Here is a 24,578-nt window from a genome sequence, read left to right as displayed (position 1 = left end):
GACTTCCCCTGGCTTTTTGGTGTCCTAAATGATGAGCACAATTGTCCTCAGTGGTCAGCTAATCTAATAATTCTATGTGTATAGTGGTCTCAGATGTTGGGGTATTCATCACTCGTCACATGATTCCACAGGCAGACAAAATTAAACCATATGGGCCCATTTACATGTGTGTATTACCATGTCCACACGATGCACGTGAAACAATGTATATCCAGCCTTAGGCCATGTTGCATGTTCACTATACCTGATTAATATTTAAACAATTGGCTTCAGTACATTACAGATAATTAAGTACTTCTTCATTAGGCTGTGTCTGTAAATAAGGACTGCGCACTTACGCAGTGCATGTAAACATTATTACCACATGGTAAGTGCCATCTGTAACATAACCATATTATCTGTCCCCCTAATCCATACATATCAGTTCTTCATCTTCTAAAAGGGGCTTGGCTTCTTTAGACTATGTAGATTCAAATTCAGACAACATCTCTCATAAGCAGTACCATTGCTCTTCTTTACATCTGCATATAGGCCTAAATCCATCCATGCCAATGTTACAACAATTATCACATTGGCATTGACAATTAACAATATTGGATCGAACCTGGTTGTATGTTAGTATATTCATGAGTGGTTGTGGTTGCCACACATGTTCTAGAGCAGGGGTAGGCAACCTGGCCCTCCAGCTGTTGTGGAACTACATTTCCCATGAGTCATTGCAAGGCTGGCAGTTACAATTACTCCCAGAGGCATGATGTGACTTGTAGTTCTGCATCAGCTCGAGGGCCCCAGGTTGCCTACCCCTGATCTAGAGCAACTGCTTACTATAATACAATGACTTCAGGCGTCTTTTTTTTTGGGGGGGGGGGGGGGTTCTAAACGAGCCCTTTAAACAAGACATAAATAAGTATTTAGTACGATTGGGCTGTTATGATAAGGGTCTCCTAGAAATCTCAGGATATTTCCATGGTCTTCATGTTATAATCTCAATTAAGTACATTATATGCAACTCTTTCCCCTAAATTACTTTCACAGATTCACAAATGCTCACAGGTGAAGCAGGGCTAAAAGCTTGAACATATACTATAAAAACATACTAAATAGAACATATTCAAAAAGTCTGTTCTAATAGCTATGTGTTTGTACTGTAGTATATGTTTGTGTTGTTTTCTTTTGGTGGTGCATTATGATTATTTGTTGTTTCAATATCTTTGAGGGAAAGTGTTAGCTCTTTTATTACGTTAAGCCTTGTTGTGTCACATATTTTGGTACTACATTACATACAGGCATGCATTGCATTAATATGACCTGCATGTTTTGTTTTTGCTGGTCCTGGATAACTTGAAATGTTCATGATAGAATGACCCATAAATCCCTAGAGGTGATTGTAGTCATAATAGTACACTTGAAACAACACAACTGAGTACTACTGTCCATGATACATATTTTATTTCCATCAATAGTTAAACCAGAACCAAAGACAAGAAAACTCACCTATGCTCCAACAGTTTGCTGCCCACGAAGCCCCTCACCATGCCTGCATTTTCTCCCCAGTTTCTTCTCGATGTATCCCCTTTTTCAGTCATTTATCTCTTTTGTCAAATAGAATTCCCATTCATAGCTCAACAGTTTTCCTTTCCTGAGTTTTTTTAAATCCCTTTAGAAACCAAAACATTCATGACTTCTAGAATGATTAAGCTTTGAGAAATGATGTCCCATAAGTGTGCCATAATCATCGTCTTTGTGTTGCATTTTCTACAGGGGAAGCTGCCTGTGCTGCTATTGGGTCGATCAGAAGACCTCCGCCCTGGTGAGTTTGTTGTGGCCATTGGAAGTCCATTCTCTTTGCAGAATACAGTCACAACAGGTATTGTGAGCACGGCACAACGTGGTGGGAAAGAACTGGGCCTAAGGAACTCTGATATGGAATACATCCAAACTGATGCTATCATAAATGTGAGTGCCTCATAGTTATTGCACCTCCTTAGCATTTGCCATAACATGCTAATTATGAGTCTGAAAATTATTTTATTCCTTTTTTTTGTAATATATGTTAGTGATTTTATTGTAACCTGACAAATGCATGGCTCTTCACATTTTCACTCCTAGCTCAAGGTGAACCAATTCTATATATTCTTATGTAAATAGCAGTACATAGTAATTTGCTCCTACACAAACTGTTTGTTTTTGCTTTCTTACACTTTTGCATACCCACTAGCTGTGGTGCCCTCTGGCCAACCTCTCCACATCTGGAACTCACATGACAATTATATGTTCAGTCTTGGCCCATTTTATTTCTGCTATATCTCATTATTTATTACCCTATTTAGTACAGCTTGTGTCCCTAACAGGCATTACCACCAGCACCAATGCCATTACTTCTGTAACCTTACCAACTCCAAAGGCCCAGTCATAGATCTGATATAGCTGATATGTTTTATGCAAAAGCACCAGTTTTCCGGATATTTATTTTTACCATGAGGTTATCCTTGATTGTTTTTTTTTATTGAAAATGTATACTTTATTTTGCAAGAAAGTATACAAAAAACAAATACTTAAACAGGGTACATTCTGTACTGTGACGCAGCGCATAAATACACTACATAACAATACATTGCCAAGCATACAAATAAATTACATTCATCCTGCGGTATGATGCCTAATGTGTTGTGCAGAGTAGTAATACCCCGAAACATCACATCATGCATGACGCCGCATTACCCTGAAAGCAGTACTTAAAAAACATTTCACAAAAAGTCCAGTTATACAGTCAAATAACATTCAAATGGGCAACGGGTGTGATGGGGGGGGGGGGGGGGGGGTGGAGAAGGTGGGGTAGGGGAGGGAGTAAAGAGTTCACAGGCCCGAAGCTTTATTTGAACTGCCAAAGGATACACGGGTGGGAGGGGGGGGGGGGGATGGGGAAATCTTCAGACCTCCTCTTGTTATAGCAGTTAAAGAGATGACAGCACTAAAAGAACAGTCTGACAATTTAGGTTTATCGTTTTGGTGCTACCCAATCTGGACATCAGTGCAAACCTGCAGGGAATTCAACAATGAAGATGGTGTAGGGGATATAAAGAGGAGTCACAAAACTAGATTGCGTAACATGCATCCTTCTTTCACTGAAGGCAGCTGATCTGTAGACTGTATAATGCATTCCAAATAAGGCTGCTGACCTTAAAAACAGAAAAGGAGGTATAATACCACAATTCAATGCATATATTGATTGGCAGAAGATCAAACTTGTAAAAAACTCATACTAGGGAGTGCCTACAACCACTGAGGCTACTTTGCTGCAATGCTCTATTTAGAATCCAATGTTTTCTAAAGTCTAATAATGGCAACTTTGTAAACAAAGAAAAATTCTGGGTGGTTTAAAATATGGTGTTAAAGTGGATGTAAACCCAATGTCATCCTTTCTAAACTACTGCCATAGGGGTTATCTATAAGGATATACATGCCTCCTGCATGTATCTTTACCTGTCAAATGTCTCCCCTCTGTCTATTATGAGAGCCGAAAAACTGCAGATTTTGTGGGTGGGCCTGTTGTCTGGAGCTCGGTGGGTGGAGTCCTGGTGTCAGTAGACTCCCCGCCCACCTCTACACTCCCCTTGTCAATATGCATTTTCTCCTGTGTATTTCTTACACTGAAATTCTGCTATGATCTCTAACATCCAGTGAAAAGACAGGAAAGTAACCACATGACTTCAGCATGCCAAATCATGCTGAGGTGTGGAACAGCCAATCCTTGCAGAGCTGCTGAAGAAAGGAGTGGGAGGGAATTAAAAAATAATGCATGTCTTAGGCTAGTGCACAAGATATGTAAATCACCTGTCACTCACAGCAAGGGGGAGGATTTGACAAAGTTTTTCTCTGCTTGTCAAGATTTCTCACTGAACAATAAAAGAGGATTGCTCAGAGCTGGATTAACTCTTTGTGGCAAGACTGGGCTCAAATGATAGGAACTATCGGTATATAATTATACTCTACATTATAACATAAAAAAAAAAAAATTGGGTTTACATCCACTTTAAGCTATCATAATATCAAATGGCTGGTGACAAGGCAGAATTAGTCCAAATAAATGTTGACAGTCATGTGCCTCTATATACAGCACTTTTAAGTTTGTATCTGAAAAACATATCTATCTGTCTGATTCTGAATGCTCTAAAAGAAAGATAAATAGGTAATAACTGGGACAGCACTAACTGTGTTTGTTTGTCTTTCAGTATGGAAACTCAGGAGGACCTCTTGTGAACTTGGTAAGAGCTAATGTCCTTCCCTGCCTGCAGGTACTGGTTCTATGTGTAGAGTCATGATGTGCTGTCAGAACACGTTGACTGATAGAGCCTGGCAGGAGGTTAGCTGTACTGGCATTACATTACTATGACTCAGATCTGTGGTTGGCAAAACTTTCAGAGGGTGGTGGTGTTACTGACTGACTAACCTTTGAAACACATGTAAAAGCTCGATAGATCTAAACTTTGACGTTTAGTCACTGGGGGAAATTTAAAGTTTCCAGCCCACTGACATGGCGATAATTTTAAAAGTAAATCCGGACAGGAAATCTTCATGCGTTGGAAGTGTTGCAACTTTTTTAGTGGGAGGCAGAAAATAAAGATTAATGGAGTAAAATTATTACCTCTGATGGGATGACAAACTTAAACAAACATTGCAAGCCCTGTGTTTCCCCAAACCACCATCTGTATTTTCCTTCTAACTGCTCCTACCTTTATTCCTGCCATAAAGCTGTTTTTCTTAGGTGTGTCCCTATCTGTTTCAGAATTCCCCCTGTGGTCACATCTTGTGTCTTATATCTGCATTCTTCTTCTTCTGAATTTATGCTTTCTGTTCTGTCTTTCTTTTTGACTGTGCCTCATTTGATTTTCATGATGTGGCACCCTTCTAGGGTAGGATGCTGGGAACATTTAGTTTTTGGTTCCTGCTTCTGGAAGAAGTTTCCGGAAAATGAGGCTGGGAGATGCAAATGACCAGATGGAATATTTACTATGCCCCTGCCAATTCCTGGAAGGGAGTGTCCAGAAGGTGACTAGGGAGGTGATAAATGGTCTGGATGCCCTGGCAGCCTGTGGACTGCGTAGCTGTTCTTTTAGGTTTCTGCTGTGGCAGAGCTAAGACCTGGAGTATTTGTCTGAGAGCTGACTGTGGGACTTCAGCATAAGGGATTGGGTCTGGAGAAGGATTGTCTCCGTCATTGGACTGTGTCCAGAGGAAGCTGGAAGGTGTGCATCTGTCCTAGGGACTTGTGACTATTATCCCTGAATTGTGATCCCTGATGACTGTGTGCTTTTGGGATGAAAGTGCCAGAGGTAGCTGTCGGCTGAGACCGCTCTAATAGGTTCTCAGAATACTGGCTGTTCCCCTGTCCTTGGCAGAATCCTGGAGTAGGAGCCTGGAGTAGAGTGTCCTCTTGTTACTGTGCAGCATGTTGGAATATCCCATTTCTTCCCTTCCTCCACCCTTCTCTTCCTTTTTTCTTTTCCTTGCCTGATACACAAGGCTGTCAGTCTGTAGCCATAGTCCAGTAGATAGATAGTGACTAATGCCTAGTACACATGGGCTGAATGTCGGGAGACATTGGCTGGTTCAATAAAACTGTCCGACATTCGGCCCGTGTGTATATCAGCCGGTCCTACATAAGCAGGCTTCTGTCAGATGAGCATGCTGGAAAACCAGCGGCCAACCGGCTCCTGGTCAGCGCTCTCAGCCATTGGCATTGGGGAAGGTGTAGGGCACCTAAAGATTATATAAACCCAGAACTTCATATTCCTGATATGTGCCTGCTGTACCATGTACTTGTATGAAAAAAAAATCCTGTTCTCTTTGTATTGTTTCCTTTATGTAAAATCCCTGGTGTTCCCACCAGTCCCTCTGCTTTCCTTTTAATAAATGACCACACTAAGCAGGAGAGCACACCGTGGTCAGTTCTCTAGCTATGCTGGGAACTCGGCCTGCTTTCCTGGAATGATCATACTTGGCCTGATACCCCCCTTCCCTGCACAGCCATTCACTGTACTGTTGCTTCTCCTCCCCCTAGCTCTTATGCAGCTGAGCACAGAGGAAATGTGGTCACTTATAAAAAGGGAAAGAAAAGATTTATATATATATATATATATATATATATATATATATATATATTTACACATATGTTTTTCCTTTCATTTATTTTTCAAACTGAATGGGTTGTTTTTAAGGTGATCTATTGCAATGACTTTAAGGACCAGGGCTTTTTTTTCTCAGAGAATAGGTTCAGGAACTCCCCTTTTCAAGTCACCCCTTGTCTTTGCCCCCTATCCACCTCTGAGCACCGTTCCATCCTCTACCCATCTTCCTTTATGGCCCTTTCTAGAGAATACATAACCAAGTATCATTTTGTGGTGCTAAGTAATTTGTATAGATTTTATTATTAAGCATTAAGATATACACCCTTCTTTCAACAATAGATCCTCCCTTTCAACAATAGACCCCCCACCGCAACAAAATGACCCTCCAGTAACAAAAGATCCACACTAGTAACAACAGATCCACCCCAGCGACAATAGACCCCTGTCAGCAACAACAGATCTCCCAGCAGCCAGCATCAATAGACCCTCCAGCAGCCAGCAACAATAAACCCTCTCTCATCAGTAGATCCCTCCCAGCAGCAATTGGCCCCCAGCAGCCAGCATCCATAGACCCTCCAGCAGCCAACAACAATAGACCCTTCGCTCAACAGTAGATTCCTCCCATCAACAATAGATCTCTCAGCCCCCAACACACCCCAGCACCCTTTGCCATTACATACATTCAGTGCAGGAGGTGCCGGAACTGCGTTCCCCCGCGTTCCCGCTGAAAAAAAAGCCCTGTTAAGGACCATTCAATCACTTGACACAATGTATAAATCATCAGTTTAATTCTTGCATACCACAACCATCCTTGAGATGCGTTGAACATTGCTACTATTAAGGAGTGCTCTCTGGAAGTTATCATCTAGAAATGTTGTTTCCATCAGGCAGGATAGTGTGTCCTTTCCTCGCTGCTTGCCAACCACACTTCATTAACCGGCATTTTCCTCTTTTCACCACAGGACGGTGAAGTGATCGGAATAAACACACTGAAAGTCACTGCTGGCATCTCATTTGCTATCCCATCTGATAAAATACGCAAATTTCTCGCCGAGTCACACAGCAGGCAATCCGCAGGTAAATGTGAAGCCGCTATCTTTCCCTATGTGTGAATAATTGCCTTTTTATCATCCCAGAATGGACAGAGCATGCCAGCCTGCCCACTTACTGGCTTGTGGCTTTAATGTAAATAAACCAAAGGGCAGGCTTTTTAAAGGGGTGTTATTAACATAGTGCATATCAATAACAAGGCCACACACGTTGTAACCTATCCTTTTGGTGCAACAGATCAGCACTTTGTCCACAAATTATCCCAAATGATGTTTAGACACTAAATCAACGAGCAAATGAATAGGTGGATTTAGTGCTTACCTGTCTAGTTTAACCACTTCAGCCCTGGAAAAATTGGCTGCTCAATGACCAGGCCATTTTTTGCGATACAGCACTGCGTTGCTTTAACTGACAATTGCGCGGTCGTGCAACTCTGTACCCAAACAAAATTGACGTCCTTTTTTCCCTACAAATAGAGCTTTCTTTTGGTGGTATTTGAGCATCTCTGCGGTTTTTATTTTTTGCGCTATAAACAAAAGAGCGACAATTTTGAAAAAAACACAACATTTTGTACTTTTTGCTGTAATAAATAGCCCCAATCTTTTTTTAAAAAAGCAAATTTTTTCCTCAGTTTAGGCCTATATGTATTCTACATATTTTTGGTAATAAAAATTGCAAAAAGCGTATATTGATTGGGTTGCGTAAAAGTTATAGCGTCTACAAAATAGATAGGGGATAGATTTATGGCATTATTATTTTTTTTTTTTTTTACTAGTAATGGCAGTGATCTGCGATTTTTAACGAGACTGCGACATTATGGCGGACACATCGGACACTTGTGACACATTTTTGGAACGATTGACCATTATACAGCTATCAGTGCTATAAAAATGCACTGATTACTGTATAAATGTCACTGGCAGGGAAGGGGTTAACACTAGGGGGCGGTCAAGGGGTTAACTGTGTTCCCTATGTGTTTTACATAGGGACGATTGTGCGGCACAATCCCGCGAACCGTCGTAGCTATATGTTGGTTCCTTTAAGGAACCAACGTATAGCTATGACGGTTCACGGGATCGTGCCAACCTGCCGCAATATGACGGCAGCTGGTCGGCAAGTGGTTAAATTATGTACCCCACATGCAGCCATCAGAGTAGTATTCATTCCTCAAGTTTTTTTTTTATCTTAACATACTCAGCATAATCAAACATCCCCCAGTAAAATCTTTGTTAAAATATTTGTTAAAATTCTTACCCAAGAACTTGCAGTTGACAACTTTCAGTGCTGCTGACTTCTGTTCTGTCAGTGTTGCTCTTCCCTGAATTTCCAGTTTTTACAGGAAAGAGTTAACAGTGGACAGTGCAGTCTGGAGTTAATCTATTAGCGGTAAGAAGGGAAGAAGGAGGAGGAAGGAAGAGCAGGAGAGTCCCTTGGCATACTAGGCTATGTGACCTAGGAAGTGTGCGTGTGCCGCTCAGGCTTAGTGGTAAATGGGTATGTCATCAATGCTTCCGCTAGAGTGCTGACAGGGGATGGAACCCATCCTAGTTCCTATAAGGCTTCAAAGAACAATGGAGTAGCCCCTAAAAGTCGCACATCTGGGTTTTCTGGGGTGAATAGAGTGGCAACCTCAGCCTGGATTCCATGGAGTGCGACTTTTAGGGGCCACCCCTTTTTTCTTTGAATACTAGGCTGTGTGGCTGCATGTTTCTATTGGTGCACTGTATAAGGAGACATACACTATATTACCAAAAGTATTAAGACACCTGCCTTTACGCGCACATGAATGTTAATGGCATCCCAGTCTTTGTCAGTAGGGTTCAATATTGAGTTGGCCCATCCTTTGCAGCTTTAACAGCTTCAACTCTTCTGGGAAGGCTGTCCACAAGGTTTAGGAGTAGGTATAGGAATGTTTGACCATTCTTCCAGAAGTGCAGTCTCCGCTCTAATTTATCCCAAAGGTGTTCTATCGGGTTGAGTTCTGGACTTTGAGCAGGCCAGTCAAGTTCCTCCACCCCAAACTCACTCATCCATATCATTATGGACCTTGCTTTGTGCACTGGTGCACAGTCATGTTGGAACAGGAAGGGAACATCCCAAAACTGTTCCCACAGAGTTGGGAGCATAAAATTGTCCAAAATGTCTTGGTATGCTGACGAAGAGTTCCCTTCATTGAAACTAAGGGGCCAAGCCCAACCTCTGGAAAAATAACCCCACACCATAATTCCCCTTCCACCAAATCATTTGGACCAGTACACAAAGCAAGGTCCATAGACCTGGATGAGCAAGTTTGGGGTGGAGGGACTTGACCGACCTGCACAGAGTCCTGACCTCTACCTGATAGAACACCTTTGGGATGAATTACAGTGGAGACTGTGAGCCAGGCCTTCTCATCCAACATCAGTATCTAACCTCACAAATGTGCTTCTGGAAGAATGGTCAAACATTCCCATAGACCCACTCCTAAACATTGTGGGCAGCCTTCCCAGAAGAGTTAAAGCTGTTATAGCTGCAATGGGTGGGCCGCCTCAATATTGAACCCTTTCATGTGTGTGTAAAGGCAAGCATCCCGATACTTTTGACAATATAGTGTAGCTCTAGTAGAGGGGTCAGCAACCTTTGTTTATCGTACATCATGGGACACAGAGCCTTAACGTAATGGGTTATAGGCCACCTTCAAGTGATGAACGCTGGTTATACCCAATCCAGGAAGTTCACTCCCTATATAACCCCTCCTCCTTCCAGGAGCACATCAGTTTTTTCGCCAGTGTCTAAGGTGTTGGTCACGGGTGAAGATGTGCTCAGGAGGGATCCATGCTGGATTTAAATAGCCTCCTTAGACCAGATCCATCCAAAGTGCCATTGAGGCCTAAAAGGATGGTACCTGGGTCCTCGTATCCGAAGCACAAGGTTTTTGCCTGTAACACCTCTTTGTAGGGCTGGAACCCAGGGCTTTGGTCTTGCTACATTACCTAGCTTTCCTGGTGGGGTGCTTTACAGGTCCAAGGGAGTTGGAACCCGGATATCTAGGGACCTGGTCCTTGAAGGTTTGCTAAACGCAGCCCGCAGTGATGGGTGAAGGTTGGATTGTCTGTTAATTCAGCAAATCCTACAGCGGGGATAAGGTAAGGGAAGAAACTTGGGTAGTAAAAACACCTATGGATTCTTCCATTAGGGAAAAAATGTTGTCATGCCTTAATTCTCCACTAGAGGGAGTCTATGCACATACCTTACTCTGTTGTCTTCACTGTAAAGCTCGGTCAGTCTGTGTGTGGCCGCAGCAGCACGTGCAGGGAGATTCCTCCCAGGTAAAAGAAATCTGCCAAATGTTTACTTTTCTCCCCCCTGAAGGGACGAGAGGTTAGGGGGACATCAGCAGTGCACCCCCCTAACATTACCCCTCCCCCGCCGCGGGGGGGGGGGGGGTGCTGAGGTCCCGCTGGTACTGCTAATGTTATTAAACTGTTGAATGCTGTTACTGTTGTGTGTGCTTGCTACAAACAGGTCTCTGCCTCCCCTCCCCCTCCCCCTCGTGTTGGGTCTGTAAGACCCGAAAACGCCGCGCGGGAACATTTTAAATGTAAAAAGGGTCAGATTTTTTTTCTGGAGGGGGCGGGCCTAAGTGCGGCGCCGTGAACGTCGATGAGGACGCACGGCAGGCAAAACAGATAAAATTACAGTTATGACAATCTCTCCTTGGCTGACGAGGAGGAAACAAGCAGCCTGCACACAGGTACACAGGAGCTGTGGGACACGTGAGGGTTGTAAACTGGCATTACTGATACAGGAAGGACATTTTTTTCCCAGCACTAGGCTGAAATTTATAGCGACTTTAAATGTCATGACTATATTCAGCGATTAAGTGCAATTGTATAGTGCCTCTGTTTTTGTACTTAGGACTATACCTACCAAAAAAGACACCACAAAGACCAAAAAAGTAAAGGTTTCACCCCCAGGCGTTAGGTTCTCGAGTTGCATTTCCACGCTGTCATCCTCGCCTGAATCACCAGTTATGATAAGCCAGGGTGAGCCATTGGAACAAATTGATGGTGCAGCTGCTTCTCACATCTCAGCCCCTGTATACGTGACTGAAGATGTCCTTTCCTCCTTCCTGCAGGGTCTGGAAGGAAGATTAGTGGCTTTAATTGTATCCTCCATTCAAATGGATAGGAAGCATGCTAGATCCCCCTCCCCTACTTCAGAACCTTTGCAAGGGGAACAGTGGGCTCAGGATGAGGTGTTACCTCAGTCGATCAGGAGGAAAAACAAACCGATGATTCCTCTGTGGAGGAAACAACAGTAGATGAATCTTTTTCAGCCTCACAATCTGAGAAATTGCTGATACAAACTCTTACGGAGATGGTTCGTTCCACTTTCATGCTGCCCCTAATGCAGTCTCCCGAAAGCTTGGTTTCTTCCTTGGCTTCCGTAAAACCTTCTCAGCCTCTGCATGCGTTTCCTGCACATGCATTACTAGAACAGCTTATTCTTGCTGAATGGGATCACCCGGATAAGCGTTTTCTCCCATTTTCAATTCTCTATCCCCTGGAGGAGAAATTCCCAAAAAAATGGAAAGTACCAGCAGTTGACGCTGCGATTTCCAGTGTGAATAAAGGCCTAACTTGTCCTGTAGACAATGCACAAATGCTTAAGGATCCAACAGATAAGAAGTTGTAATCCCTGTTAAAATCTACTTTTTCCTTGGCAGGTGCCGTTACTCAGCCTGCAGTTGCTGCAATAAGCATCAGTCAATCACTAAAGGACCAATTTAAACAGGCCCTTAGAGAGATTCCTGCACAACAAGCTTGGGAATTGGCTGAACTACCAAAAGCATTATGCTTTGCCATAGATGCCATTAAAGATTCTATTCACCAGGCGTCCCGCCTTACGCTTATGCTTGTGCATATGCGTAAAATCCTGTGGTTAAAAAATTGGTCAGCTGAAGCACCATGTAAAAACCTCCTAACTGGGTTCCCTTTTCATGGGGAGTGACTATTTGGAGAAGACTTGGACAAATATATCCAAACAATTTCTAGTGGGAAAAGTACTCTTTTGCCAGTCAAAAGAAAGTATAAACGCTTCATTTAAATGGGCTCTTTCCCCTGCGACAGGGGCTTCCGCTTCTAGGCAGTGGCGACGGCCTCCGCCGTCAGACCCAGGCTCAAAAGAAGTCCTGGGGTCAGAAACCTGCAAAGCAGAATCCTAAAGCCTCATCATGAAGAGGCAACCCCCCCTCACCAAGTTGGGGGGAAGACTTCTGCAGTTTTCAGAAGTCTGGAAAGAGGAAATTCAGGACAGATGGGTCATCTCCATGGTAACGCTGGGGTACAAGCTGGAATTTCGGGACTTTCCACCGTCTTGCTTCCTGAGGTCAGTCGTTCCCAAAGATCCAGAGAAAAGACAATCTCTGTTTCAAGCACTAGACCGATTAATATCTCAAGGGGTGATCATACAGATCCCCACAAAAGAGCAAGGTCTTGGGTTTTATTCATATCTTTTTATGGTACCAAAACCAAATGGAGATGTCAGAGCCATTCTAGATCTAAAAAATTGAAATCAGTTCCTGAAGATCTGCTCCTTTCGCATGGAGATGATCAGGTCAGTAGTTTCTATCCTTCTAGGAGTCATCAATCGACATCAGGGATGCATATCTGCATGTCCCTATATTTCCCGCTCACCAAAAGTTTCTGCGGTTCAAGTTAGAACAGCAGCATTTTCACTTTGTAGCCCTGCCCTTCGGGCTAGCCACAGCACCCCAGGTGTTCACAAAAGTGCTGGCCCCACCTCTAGCCAGGTTAAGGGCACAGGGCATAACAGTCATAGCGTACCTAGACAATCTACTACTAGATTGTTCATTAGATCAGTCGGTGGCTTGTTTGGCGCAAAGCGTATGCGCTACAAACAATTATCTGGAAAGTTTGGATTGGATTCTCAACCTAGAGAAATCTTCCTTAATATTGCTAAAAAGGCTGGAGTACCTGGTTCTGATCATAGACACAGCCCAGGAAAAGGTGTCCTTGCCTCAGGCAAAAATCAACTCCATAAGAGAGCTGGTGCGGATGGTCAGGTCAAAAGGCAATCCCTCCATTCGCCTTTGTATGAGGTTGCTACGAACCATTGTGCCTTCATTTGAAGCAGTTCCCTATGCCCAGTTTCATTCAAGACTGTTGCAAAACAGTATCCTGTCTGCTTGGAACAAAACAATTCAAGCTTTAGACTTGACAATGCGGCTGTCCCCAATAGTGTCCCAAAGCCTCACTTGATGGTAACTAACCCAGAATCTGTTGGAAGGAAAATCCTTCAGACCAGTCATCTGGAAAGTGGAATTGACGGATGCCAGCCTTTCAGGCTGGGGAGCAGTACTAGAAAAGACCACTATCCAGGGTCAGTGGTCAAGAACGGAAAGAACCTTGCCCATCAATATCCTAGAGATTCGAGTAGTGCGTCTGGCTCTAGAGGCCTGGACTTTCAGGTTACGGGATTGTCCTGTCAGGATTCAATCGACAATGCCACAGCTGTGGCCTATATCAATCACCAAGAGGGCACCAAAAGTCTCTCAGCGCAGAGAGAGGTGAACCATATTCTAACTTGGGCAGAAAGGAATGTTCCGTGCCTATCGGCAGTCTTCATTCCGGGTGTAGAGAATTGGCAGGCGGACTACTTGAGTAGCCAGCAGTTATTCCCAGGGGAATGGTCTCTTCACCCCGACATATTTCGGGCTGTTTGCCAAAGATGAGAGACTCCAGATGTAGATCTTCTAGCGTCCAGGTTCAACATGAAGTTAGTCAACTTTGTGGCCAGAACAAGGGATCCATTCACATGCGGAATGGATGCGTTAGTGACCCCGTGGGATCAGTTTTCACTGATCTATGCATTCCCCCACATTCAGTTACTGCCACGACTTCTTTGCAGGATCAAGCTGCAAAGAAAGCCGGTAATTCTGGTGGCACCAGCATGGCCCAGAAGGTCATGGTATGCAGAAATCATAAAGATGGCAGTGGAGGGCCCATGGTCCCTCCCACTACGGCCAGATCTGCTCTCACAGGGACCGATATATTCCATCCTTCCTTACGGTCTCTAAATTTAACGGCTTGGCTATGGAAACCCACATTCTGAAGAAACGTGGGTTTTCCGGGTCACTTATCTCTACTTTAATGCAAAGAAGCCAGCTTCCAGAACTATATATTATAGAGTCTGGAAGGCTTATGTTTCCTGGTGTGAATCCAAGGGTTGGCACCCTCGGAGATATATCATAGGCAGAATTCTTGCCTTTCTACAACTAGGGGTAGAAATAAAATTGGCCTTGAGTACTATTAAAGGCCAAGTCTCAGCTTTATCGGTCTTATTTCAAAGACCACTTGCTACACATTCTTTAGTCCGGGGTTTTATGCAAGGGGTAACGCGGTTTAATCCGCATGTCAAACCTCCCTTGAACCCTTGGGACTTGAATTTAGTTTTGTCTGTGTTACAAAAACAGCCATTTGAACCAATACAACATATTCCCTTAGTCCTTCTGACAAGGAAGTTGGTATGTTTGGTTGCTATACCCTCTTTCTTGTAAAGAGCCATATTTGATTTTTCATGAGGACAGAGTGGTGTTGCGCCCTCGTCCAAGTTTTTTTCCAAAAGTGGTCTCAGGTTTTCACCTGAACCAAGATATTGTCCTGCCATCGTTTTTTCCAAAACTATGTTCCAGGGAAGAAAAGTCACTACATTGTCTTGATGTGGTGAGAGCAGTGAAAATCTATTTAAAGGCAACTGCTCAGATTCATAAGACTGATGTCTTATTTATTCTGCCAGAGGGTCCTAAAAAAGGGCAGGCAGCGTCGAAATCCACTGTCGCTAAGTCAATTCGGCAAGTGATAATTCAAACTTATGATTTAAGGGGTAAGATTCCCCCTTTTCAAGTTAAGGCGCACTCTACCAGGGCGGTTAGTGCTTCTTGGGCAGTGCGTCATCAGGCTTCCATGGCTCAGATCTGTAAGGCCGCAACTTCAGTGCATACATTCACAAAATTTTATCAGCTGGATGTAAGGAGGTATGAGGATATCGCCTTCAGGCGCAGTGTGCTGCAGGCAGCAGTATAGGTCCTCAAGTCTGGGGGTACCCTCCAGGTTGTGCCTCCCTCCCCTCAAGTAGCATTGCTATGGGACGTCCCATTAAGTAATTACTTAAGGCTCTGTGTCCCATGATGTACGATAAAGAAAATAGGATTTTTAAAACAGCTTACCTGCAAAATCCTATTCTTGGAGTACATCACACAGAGGTCCCTCCCCTCTTTTTTGAGTTTTAGGTATATTGCTTTGCTACAAAAACTGATGTGCTCCTGGAAGAAGGAGGGGTTATATAGGGAGTGTACTTCCTGGATTGGGTATAACCAGTGTCCATCACCTGAAGGTAGCCTATAACCCATTAAGTAATTACTTAAGGCTCTGTGTCCCATGATGTACTCCAAGAAAAGGATTTTACAGGTAAGCTGTTATAAAAATCCTATTTTTTCCACCTGCTGATAAATGAAGATAATCCTAACATAGTAATAATAACAGCATGGGTTTACCTCACTTTAAGGTGCTTCACTAATACAAAGCCAGTTCACCCTGAGGGAGCATGTGGCTGGGGATTCGGATTACTGCCTCCTCCCCATCCTGGCATCCAAGGGTGGCTGACGCCAGCCAGCATGGTCTGGAGATGGGGTTCCTGCCCCTAGGGAAAATGGGGTTCCTGCCCTTAGGGGAGATGGGGTTCCCATCCCCAGGGGAGATGGGGTCCCTAAGGGTGATGTGGTCCTTAATAGGGTCCACCCTATTGCAGTGTCCACTGTACCCCGATAGCAGTGTCCTCTGTCCCCCATCACATCACTCCCATAGTGTCCTCTGCTCCGTTCCCCCCCATAGCAGTTTATTGTGCCCCCCAAAGCAGTGTCCTTTGTCCCCTGTCCCCTGCTCCACCAACTTTTCACTGTCCCCTGCTCCACCAACAATCCTCTGTCCCCTGCTCCACCAACAATCCACTGTCCCCTGCTCTACCAACAGTTCTTTGTCCACATAGTGTCCTCTGCCCCCCTGCACCCCACCCCACACACAAACACACATAAGAACACTGTGTAGGTAGAACTCTCCTACCTTAAACAGGTGTACAGCACCACAGAGAGCGGCATCACAGGCTAGGTGGGGGTGGAAACTGCTGAAGTTAACTTCTCACATTAACAAGCTGGTAATTGGTTGCGAGGATCACCCAGCAATCAATCAACTGTAAAAAGTTAACTCCAGCGGTTCCCGTCCCCATCCAGCCTTGTGATATTGGCTGCACGCCTCTGTCCAATGAAGAGGACAGCGGTGAAAATGTCAGCGGGCCGGGTGCCGTGAATTAATTGCGGGCACTGATGGGCCCGGACATTTAGCGGTGCCGGGCCAGGTGCCGTTGCCGACCCCTGCTCTAGTACCTGCTTGCAAGAATGGCTCTTTAGGCTGCTGCCAGAGAAAAAAGCTACCCTGAAACAAGAAACCTGGGGTATCAGTCATGGCTCCAGCTTAAACCAGAACAGAGGCAAGGATTAAAAGATAATGATGCTACATACTCAGTGATTTCATTAGCTACTGAAAGTGCTTTAAAAATGGAAGGTTTAATATCACTTTATAGTTGACTGTTCTCACTGCATACCTAATCAGTAAATATGCACAGATGGTATGTTTATGAATGCGCACATTACAACCTAGTAAGTAGTCATCACCATGTGTTTGAATCCTATTGCCCTGACCAATCCAGTAATAAGCAACTACTGTACATGACCCTTGTCTGGCTGCTGTGTCAATCCTTTTAATAATCTAGCCATGAAAGGAAGCACTGGTACAGCAAAGTGTACAGCACACAAATTTGCAGAACAATATACCCTCTAAAGTCCATATATAATAAGCAGAGTACAAATTTTATTCATCTGTGACCAACTTCATGAAGTAAAAAAAAACACCTTACCAGATGTTGAGAACCCAAATGAAAGAGGTCTAACAGCACCCAATGTATGTCCAGGCCACAGATGGATGCAGAGCAGGGACCTCTCTGCTACTAGATGCACAGCCAGAAATATTCATACACGAAACAGCCATATAGGGGAAGAACACAGGAATGCCATAGTGTAGTAATTGTAAAAGATGAGAGATACTCACTAGTAAAACTATTAAAACAAGCTTGTAACAAACATTCTACTTCTACATCTACGGAGTGGATGTGATGACATCAGCGCTAGTTCCGCCCGACATGTTTTGTCACAAGGGGCATCAACAAGAGGCCAATGTTGTATGTTGTTAGTACTGCTAGTATTTATTTGCTTTTAAAGAAATGATTTTTGTTTTTTTTTACGTACATGATTAGAGGCTTTAATTGACTTCAAAAAAAGGTGGGCCCGGGCGCAGAGCACTGTGCCCTGAGCCCACCCAGTTGGTTGTGTGACAATAACAAATTAATATTTGGTAGTGTCTTCCTGATTCTCCTCCTGGCCAATCAGGAAGCGGGTCCTGAGATCCAATTGACCAGGGAGTCTTAGGACTCCCGGCCAATCTTGTCTCAGGACCCACTTCCTGTTCAGCTGGGAGGAGAAGCAACGGCCCCTGGAGTGAGGAGTAAAGAACAAAGGAAAAAAAGGCACTTCTTAAGTAAAACTGTATAGATTTAATTGACAAAATGCATTTAAACACTCACATGGAGGCATCTTTAAAACGTCATATTGGAGTCCAGTGTAGCGTCAATCTGCTGTGTTAACTGGCAGCATCTGTATATTCCTGTGTTGCCGTGTGCAGCTAGATCGGTGCTCTGTTGGACAGGTTACTTCCATCGTTCGGGCGGGATCCAAAGCGAGGTCCGGAATGCACTCTGCAGGTCTAGGAAGAGGGCTGGAGTGCAGCATCATACCCGTGACGTCATCCCGTTGTACGCTGCGCTCCAGCCCTCTCCAGGTTATGCTCATATTTAGGGTGTAGAATGGTTGCAACAAATGCTGCATTCAAGCACTTAAAGCTAAAGTGCTAAGTATAATAGGAAATATGATTTTTAGAGCCATCCAGTGGCCACATGTAGCAATTTCTATTTTAAATCAATGAGAAACACTTGACCAGCGCAGGAAATAGCCTAATAACATTCCCACAGGATATACATGTGCTTTCACTTGGGTAAATTGCTATACAATTTGTGTTTTGAATTTGTGCATGGCTACTCTCAGGATCAGCAAACTATAATATGGTTGACTGACCCACAGACCGCCCTACAGTTCAGATCTAATTTCACATCACTTTTCTATTATGTGTTTTCTAACTGGAGACTATTTTGCAGGTCAGGGAATTAAGAAGAAAAAATACTTGGGTATAAGGATGCTGTCACTGAGTCCTGGGTGAGATAAACAATTTACACAATACCTTTTAGGGGGACATTTTGTATGATTCTTTTATTTGTTTATTATTTGTCTTTATTTATTCTCTAATCAAATATAATTTGAATTGTTGGTCACTACAAATTATGCTACAATGCAAGCGTTATGTCATAGCTCTCGACTGCATGGTTGTCAAGATTTTCATATAGGTTGCTCCAGGTTTACTGGTCCCTAGGTAATACCAGAGAAGTTTTAACATAAAATAACATTAAGATATTAGTCTCCTAACCACCAGATAACTGACATTGAAGGTTATGCAGTCTTTGGTGCATGATCTGACACTATTTTGATGTGCTGTACTATCTGTCACTTCAAGTAACCCTGTTCTCATAACAGCAAAGTGAAGGAGCTCAGGGAACAGCTGAAGGATTTCCCTAACGTGACGTCCGGAGCTTACATTGTAGAAGTGATTCCAGATACGCCGGCAGAAGAGTAAGTGCAGTCTAAACTGTCCTTAGTTTTTGTTCCCTTGACTGAGTTTCTGAGTGACATGAGAATCAGGAATATGATTCATCTTAGCTGCATTCTTTAATCACTTGCCACCTGGGAGATTTACCCCCCTTCATGACCAGGCCATTTTTTGCTTTTTAGTACTGCGTTACTTGAACTTAAAATTGTGTAGTCATGCCACGCTGTACCTAAATGGAATGTATATCATTTTTTTTTCACACCAATGGAGCTTTCTTCTGGTGGTATTTGATCACCCCTGGGCTTTTTTTTAAAGCTATAAATGAAAACAACTGAAAATGTAAAAAAACAATATTTTTTACTTTCTGCTATAAAACATATCCAAAGAAAAAAAAAAAATCAAATTTAGGCCAAAATTTATTTTGCTACATATTTTTGGTAAAACAAAATCCCAATAAGGGTATTGATTGGTTTGCTTGAAAGTTAGTGTCTACAAACTATAGTATATGTACTGAAATTTTTATTTATTTATTGATACTAGTAATGGCAGCGATCAGTGACTTATAGCGGAACTGTGATAATATGGTAAGCAGTGGCGGTGCGTCCATAAGGGCGCACGGGCGCTGCCCCCTTTCTCCTGCCACCCCCCCAGCACCAATAGATAGATTCATGCATTGCATGAATCTATCTATGGCCATCGCCGCCACCCCCTTTTCGGGCGCAGGGCGCCTGCATTACAGTGGCGGTGGGTGTTTTTGAAGCACCTGATTAGAGCCATAGGCTCTAATAGGCGTCAAAAAAGGTGACCTGCGAGCGCCATGTTGGGTGCTCGCAGATTACTCAGCTGTGTTAAAAAAGCGAATGAATATTTGCTTTCCTAACACTAAACCGCCTCTCCGCCAATCAGGTGCTCCGATCTGTTACCCGTCACCTGATTGGCTGAAACGACAGGCGCTGTGATTGGACGCCAGGCGTTCAATCGTAGCAGAGGATGGGAAGAGAGAAGACATCAAGAAGCTGTCCCACAGAGACAGGTAAGTGCAGACGGTGGGCTGGTGGGGGGCACATTGGCGGCAATTGATAGGCACAGTGGCGGCAATTGATGGGCACAAGTGGCTGCATATGATGGGCACAAGTGGCTGCATATGATGGGCACAAGTGGCTGCATATGATGGGTACAGTGGCTGCATATGATGGGCACAAGTGGCTGCATATGATGGGCACAAGTGGCTGCATATGATGGGCACAGTGGCTACTGTAATATTTACAGTGCTTACAGATAAGCCTTATTATAGGCTTACCTGTAGGTACAAGTGGTGGAACAGAGTTGGCAACCATTTTAATACAGACAGATTGGAAGGCCTTTACATGTCACCTACTGGTGACACATATTATTACAAATATTAATTTCCCATATTAAAAACAAACTACGAGGTGTGTCTAAAAAGTTTGGTGAATGGTATCAGAAAATAAACACAACAGAGGCTGCAAACAAATTACCTTTATTGGACTTCAAAATCGCCATCCTTCACAACACACTTTTGGCAATGTTCATAAAGCTTCTGGAAACTGTCAGGAAAGGCCTCTTTAGGAATCGATCGCAGAACCGCTGTCACACATTCTTGGATGAAGCCATAGTTGTCGAAGAAAGGTGATCAACATTGTCTTGACCTTGGACTTTTGAGGTGACTCTTTTTCGGTCGCTGGGAAGACAGTCAACGTCATTCCATCAATTGCCGCTTGGATTTCGGATTGAACTTGTAGCACCAGGTCTCATCCCTTGTGAGGATGCTTCGCAGAAAGGGGATGCATCCTGGTCACCCATGGTAATGAAATCTCCAGAGGTTTCCACCTGTTTTGCTTTATGTTCGCTTGTCAACTTGTTTGGCACAAACCGGAAACAGATCTTCCTCTTACCTAAATCTTCACGTCCTTGCTAATGCCCAATTCTTCCACCATCAATCATAGTCAGTCGCTGATCTCGTGCCAGCATTTGTCGCACGCGCTAGGTCATGTCTGGGATTCTGTTGGTCGATGGCTGACCTAAACGTGGCTCAACCTCAGTAGTTTCCTTCCTGTCGCGAAAGTGTTTGAACCATTCGTAAACACATTTTCTGCTCATGGCTTCTGTCCCGTACACTTGCACCAACATTTCATGCGTCTCTTTCACCGTTTTCCCAATTTGTAGCAGAACTTGATGTTCACTCGTTTCTCCATTGCACTGTGACCCTACTTCTCACATTTGACTGCCTGCAGCGGGTTTACCCTGACAGTCACGTGTCCTTCATGCTAGGTAGTGCTTATCTACATGTCTCTGGATAGCCAGTGCATGCACGCTCACCTGGTCCATGTTGCCGTTGAGGAATCGGACCATTTACCAAACTTTTTAGACACACCTTGTAGAGCCTTTTAGATTTTCTATTATATGAATAAAAGTCAAAAGGACAAGGGTGGTGTACATAACCATATCAGTATGTTAATGTTTTTAAAAGCCTGGTTTCTATATAATGCTTGTAATTATATATGTACTTGGAGCAGGCTTATTTGTCTTTGAACAGCCTGTCAGTGCAGTCCATGGGTCAGGACAAAAATAGAGCACACTAGATAGCACAGATCAGCAGTATAAAGGAATAAAAAAGTATTTCACTTACAGTTCAGTTATGGTGTTATACAGACATATCCAATGTTTCCAAGGTTTAGAAGTAAGCAGGCCAAAGAATCACGAATGGATGAAAACTGCCCTACCCTCTGTAGCACCTGCTAGTGTGCTAGGGTTGTTAGTGAAGGTTTTGCAGTTGTTAGTGTAAGAAAATTTGGCCTGGCGAAGAGCAAGGCCTAGGTTGAATCTGGGTCAGAGCTGAGTGACTCAGGAGAAGCTTCCAGAAGTAGAGGGTTAAGTCTAGGAGGAGCTGCTTGGAGTATTGATAAGGGCCTCAGCCAATCCCCAGCAAATGGGCTGGCAGGGGGCAGGTACCTCAAACTCTTATGGGTCAGGTCAGCAGTGGCAGTTGGGTGGAAGATGGAGAAGAAATGCTGAGGAGGCTGTCAGTGCCCCCTAGCCTGGGGGGTGACCTCCGCTCGGGTGCTGGAAAGACATTTTACAAATTCTAGAGCACTTCATGCTTCCCTCTGCTGACCAGCTTTATGGAGATGCTGATTTCATTTTCCAGAAGGACTTGGCACCTACCCACACTGCCAAAACGACCAATACCTGGTTTAATGATCATGGTATCACTGTGCTGGATTGGCCAGCAAACTCGCCTGACATAAACCCCATAGAAAATCTATGGGGTTTATGAACACCAGACCCAACAATACAAACAAGCTGAAGCCTGCTATCAAAGCAACCTGGGCTTCCATACCACCTCAGTAGTGCCACAGGCTGATCGCCTCCATGCCACGCTGCATTGATGCAGCAATTCATGCAAAAGGAGCCCCAGCCAAGTATTGAGTGCATACTATACTGTACATGGACATACTTTTCAGTAAGTTAACATTTCTGTATTAAAAATCTTTTTTTTTTTTTTTTTTTATTGGTTTTATGTAATCTAGTTTTCTGAGATACTGAATTTTGGGTTTTCACTAGCTGTAAGCCACAATCATCAAAATTAAAAGAAAAGAAATGCTTGAAATATATCACTCTGTGTGTAACGCATCTATATAAAATAAGAGTTTCACTTTTTGAATTGAATTACTGAAATAAATTAACTTTTTGGTGATATTTACATTTTTTGAGATGCACCTGTGTATTTTCAAATTGCACATTAAGGTTGCTGCATCTAAAGGTCCCTATGTTGTCAAAAAACAAAATAATTATCTGATTTGACATGTTTTAGATTGTCTGTCTTTCATAAGGTTAGATGAGGTATCAGAAACTGACATAAGTGTTATAAAAGTTTTGGGAGGTAAATCCTGTATGATGATAATAATAATAGTTTTCAAAGGGCAGCAAGTGTGCCACTGATAAATTCCTATCAATATTATCAGGAAGAATGTGGCTGCCATCTAGTGGTTAAAGGAAGTTATTGCAATCCTAATGTTTTCTAACATAGAACTCCTGTACTTGCTGTGGTACAAACAGGGCAAGCGGACAAAACAAACAGGCTCTTTTTGAACAGCACATAGTGATGTTTTTTTTTGTTTAAATATATTTTGGTCTTTCACATTTTGTTATAACTTTTATATTTTCTATTTTTTTTCTATATAATGAAAAATATTTTTATAGTATGTACAGTGCATCCGGAAAGTATTTACAGCACTTCACTTTTTCCACAATTTTTTATGTTACAGCCTTATTTCAAAATGGATTAGATTAATTAGTTTCCTCAAAATTCTACAAACAATACCCCATAATTCCAGATAAAGAGTGTATAAAAGGGCGCTCTGAATATGATGAGGTCTTCAAACACTTAGGGCAGCACTCAAAGAGGGGAGCAATCTCTAGTAAAAGACAAACAGAAGAAAAGGCGCAGAATTAAAACTTTTAATATCCCCAAAAAGTATTAAAAACACTTACAGGATATAAAAATGAAGGGAGCATTTCACATGTTTTTAAGGCAGGTGATCCGGCATCAGGAAGGTCCCAGTGTGTTATAGGTTTCCAGGAGTGTCGATATGCAGCAGCAGAAGATCCCAGGGTGACCAGCAGATGGATGCCACAAGCTCTGGAAGCACTGGTGAAGCAATCACCCTATCAAATTCATTGTGGAACATGAATCCTGCAAATTACGTCAGCGGGAGGGGACGACCACCAGCGTGAACTGCAAACCGGAAGTAGGTCATCAAAATGGGACGTGTTTTGGAACTGCTGATTGGTTCCTTCTTCAAGCCAATGACTCTGGATTAGGTTAATTATTTTCCTCAAAATTCTACAAACAATACCCCATAATGACAACGTGAAAGAAGTTTGTTTGAAATCTTTGCAAATTTATTAAAAATGAAAAAAATCCCATGTACAGAAGTATTCACAGCCTTTTACTCAATACTTTGTTGAAGCACCTTTGGCACCAATTACAACCTCAAATCTTTTTGAATATAATGCTACAAGCTTGGCACACCTATTTGTGGGCAGTTTCTCCCATTCTTCTTTGCAGGACCTCTCAAGCTCCATCAGGTTGGATGGGGAGCATCAGTGCACAGCCATTTTCATATCTCTCCAGAGACGTTCAAGTCTGGGCCCTGGCTGGGCCACTCAAGGACATTCACAGAGTTGTCCTGTAGCCACTCCTTTGTTATCTTGGCTGTGTACTTAGGGTCGTTGTTCTGTTGGAAGATAAACCTTCGCCCAGTCTGAGGTCCAGAGCGCACTTGAGCAGGTTTTTATCAAGGATGTCTCTGTACATTGCTGCATTCATCTTTCCCTCCATCCTGTCTAGTCTCCCAGTTCCTGCTGCGGAAAAACATCCCCACAGCATGATGCTGCCACCACCATGCTTCACTGCAGGGGGATGGTATTGGCCAGGTGATGAGCAGTACCTGGTTTCCTCCAGACATGACACTTGCCATTCAGGCCAAAGAGTTCAATCTTTGTTTCATCAGACCAAAGAATTTTGTTTCTCATGGTCTGAAAGTCC

General features: G+C 43.3%; 1 protein-coding gene across 1 annotated transcript in view; it reads left to right on the top strand.

The window, feature by feature from the left end:
- HTRA1 (HtrA serine peptidase 1) overlaps nt 1–24,578 on the top strand; it is a 59,587-nt gene that overhangs the window by 30,438 nt on the left and 4,571 nt on the right. Inside the window, exons 5-9 of the mRNA XM_073596208.1 lie at nt 1,762–1,956; nt 4,233–4,265; nt 7,091–7,205; nt 18,501–18,558; nt 18,934–19,029. Coding sequence (XP_073452309.1) covers nt 1,762–1,956; nt 4,233–4,265; nt 7,091–7,205; nt 18,501–18,558; nt 18,934–19,029 — 497 coding nt within the window. The remainder of the gene's footprint in view (nt 1–1,761; nt 1,957–4,232; nt 4,266–7,090; nt 7,206–18,500; nt 18,559–18,933; nt 19,030–24,578) is intronic.

This window comes from Aquarana catesbeiana, linkage group LG08 (assembly GCF_042186555.1).
Source record: "Aquarana catesbeiana isolate 2022-GZ linkage group LG08, ASM4218655v1, whole genome shotgun sequence".
NCBI lineage: Eukaryota > Metazoa > Chordata > Amphibia > Anura > Ranidae > Aquarana > Aquarana catesbeiana.
This window is presented reverse-complemented; position numbering and strand designations above follow the sequence as displayed.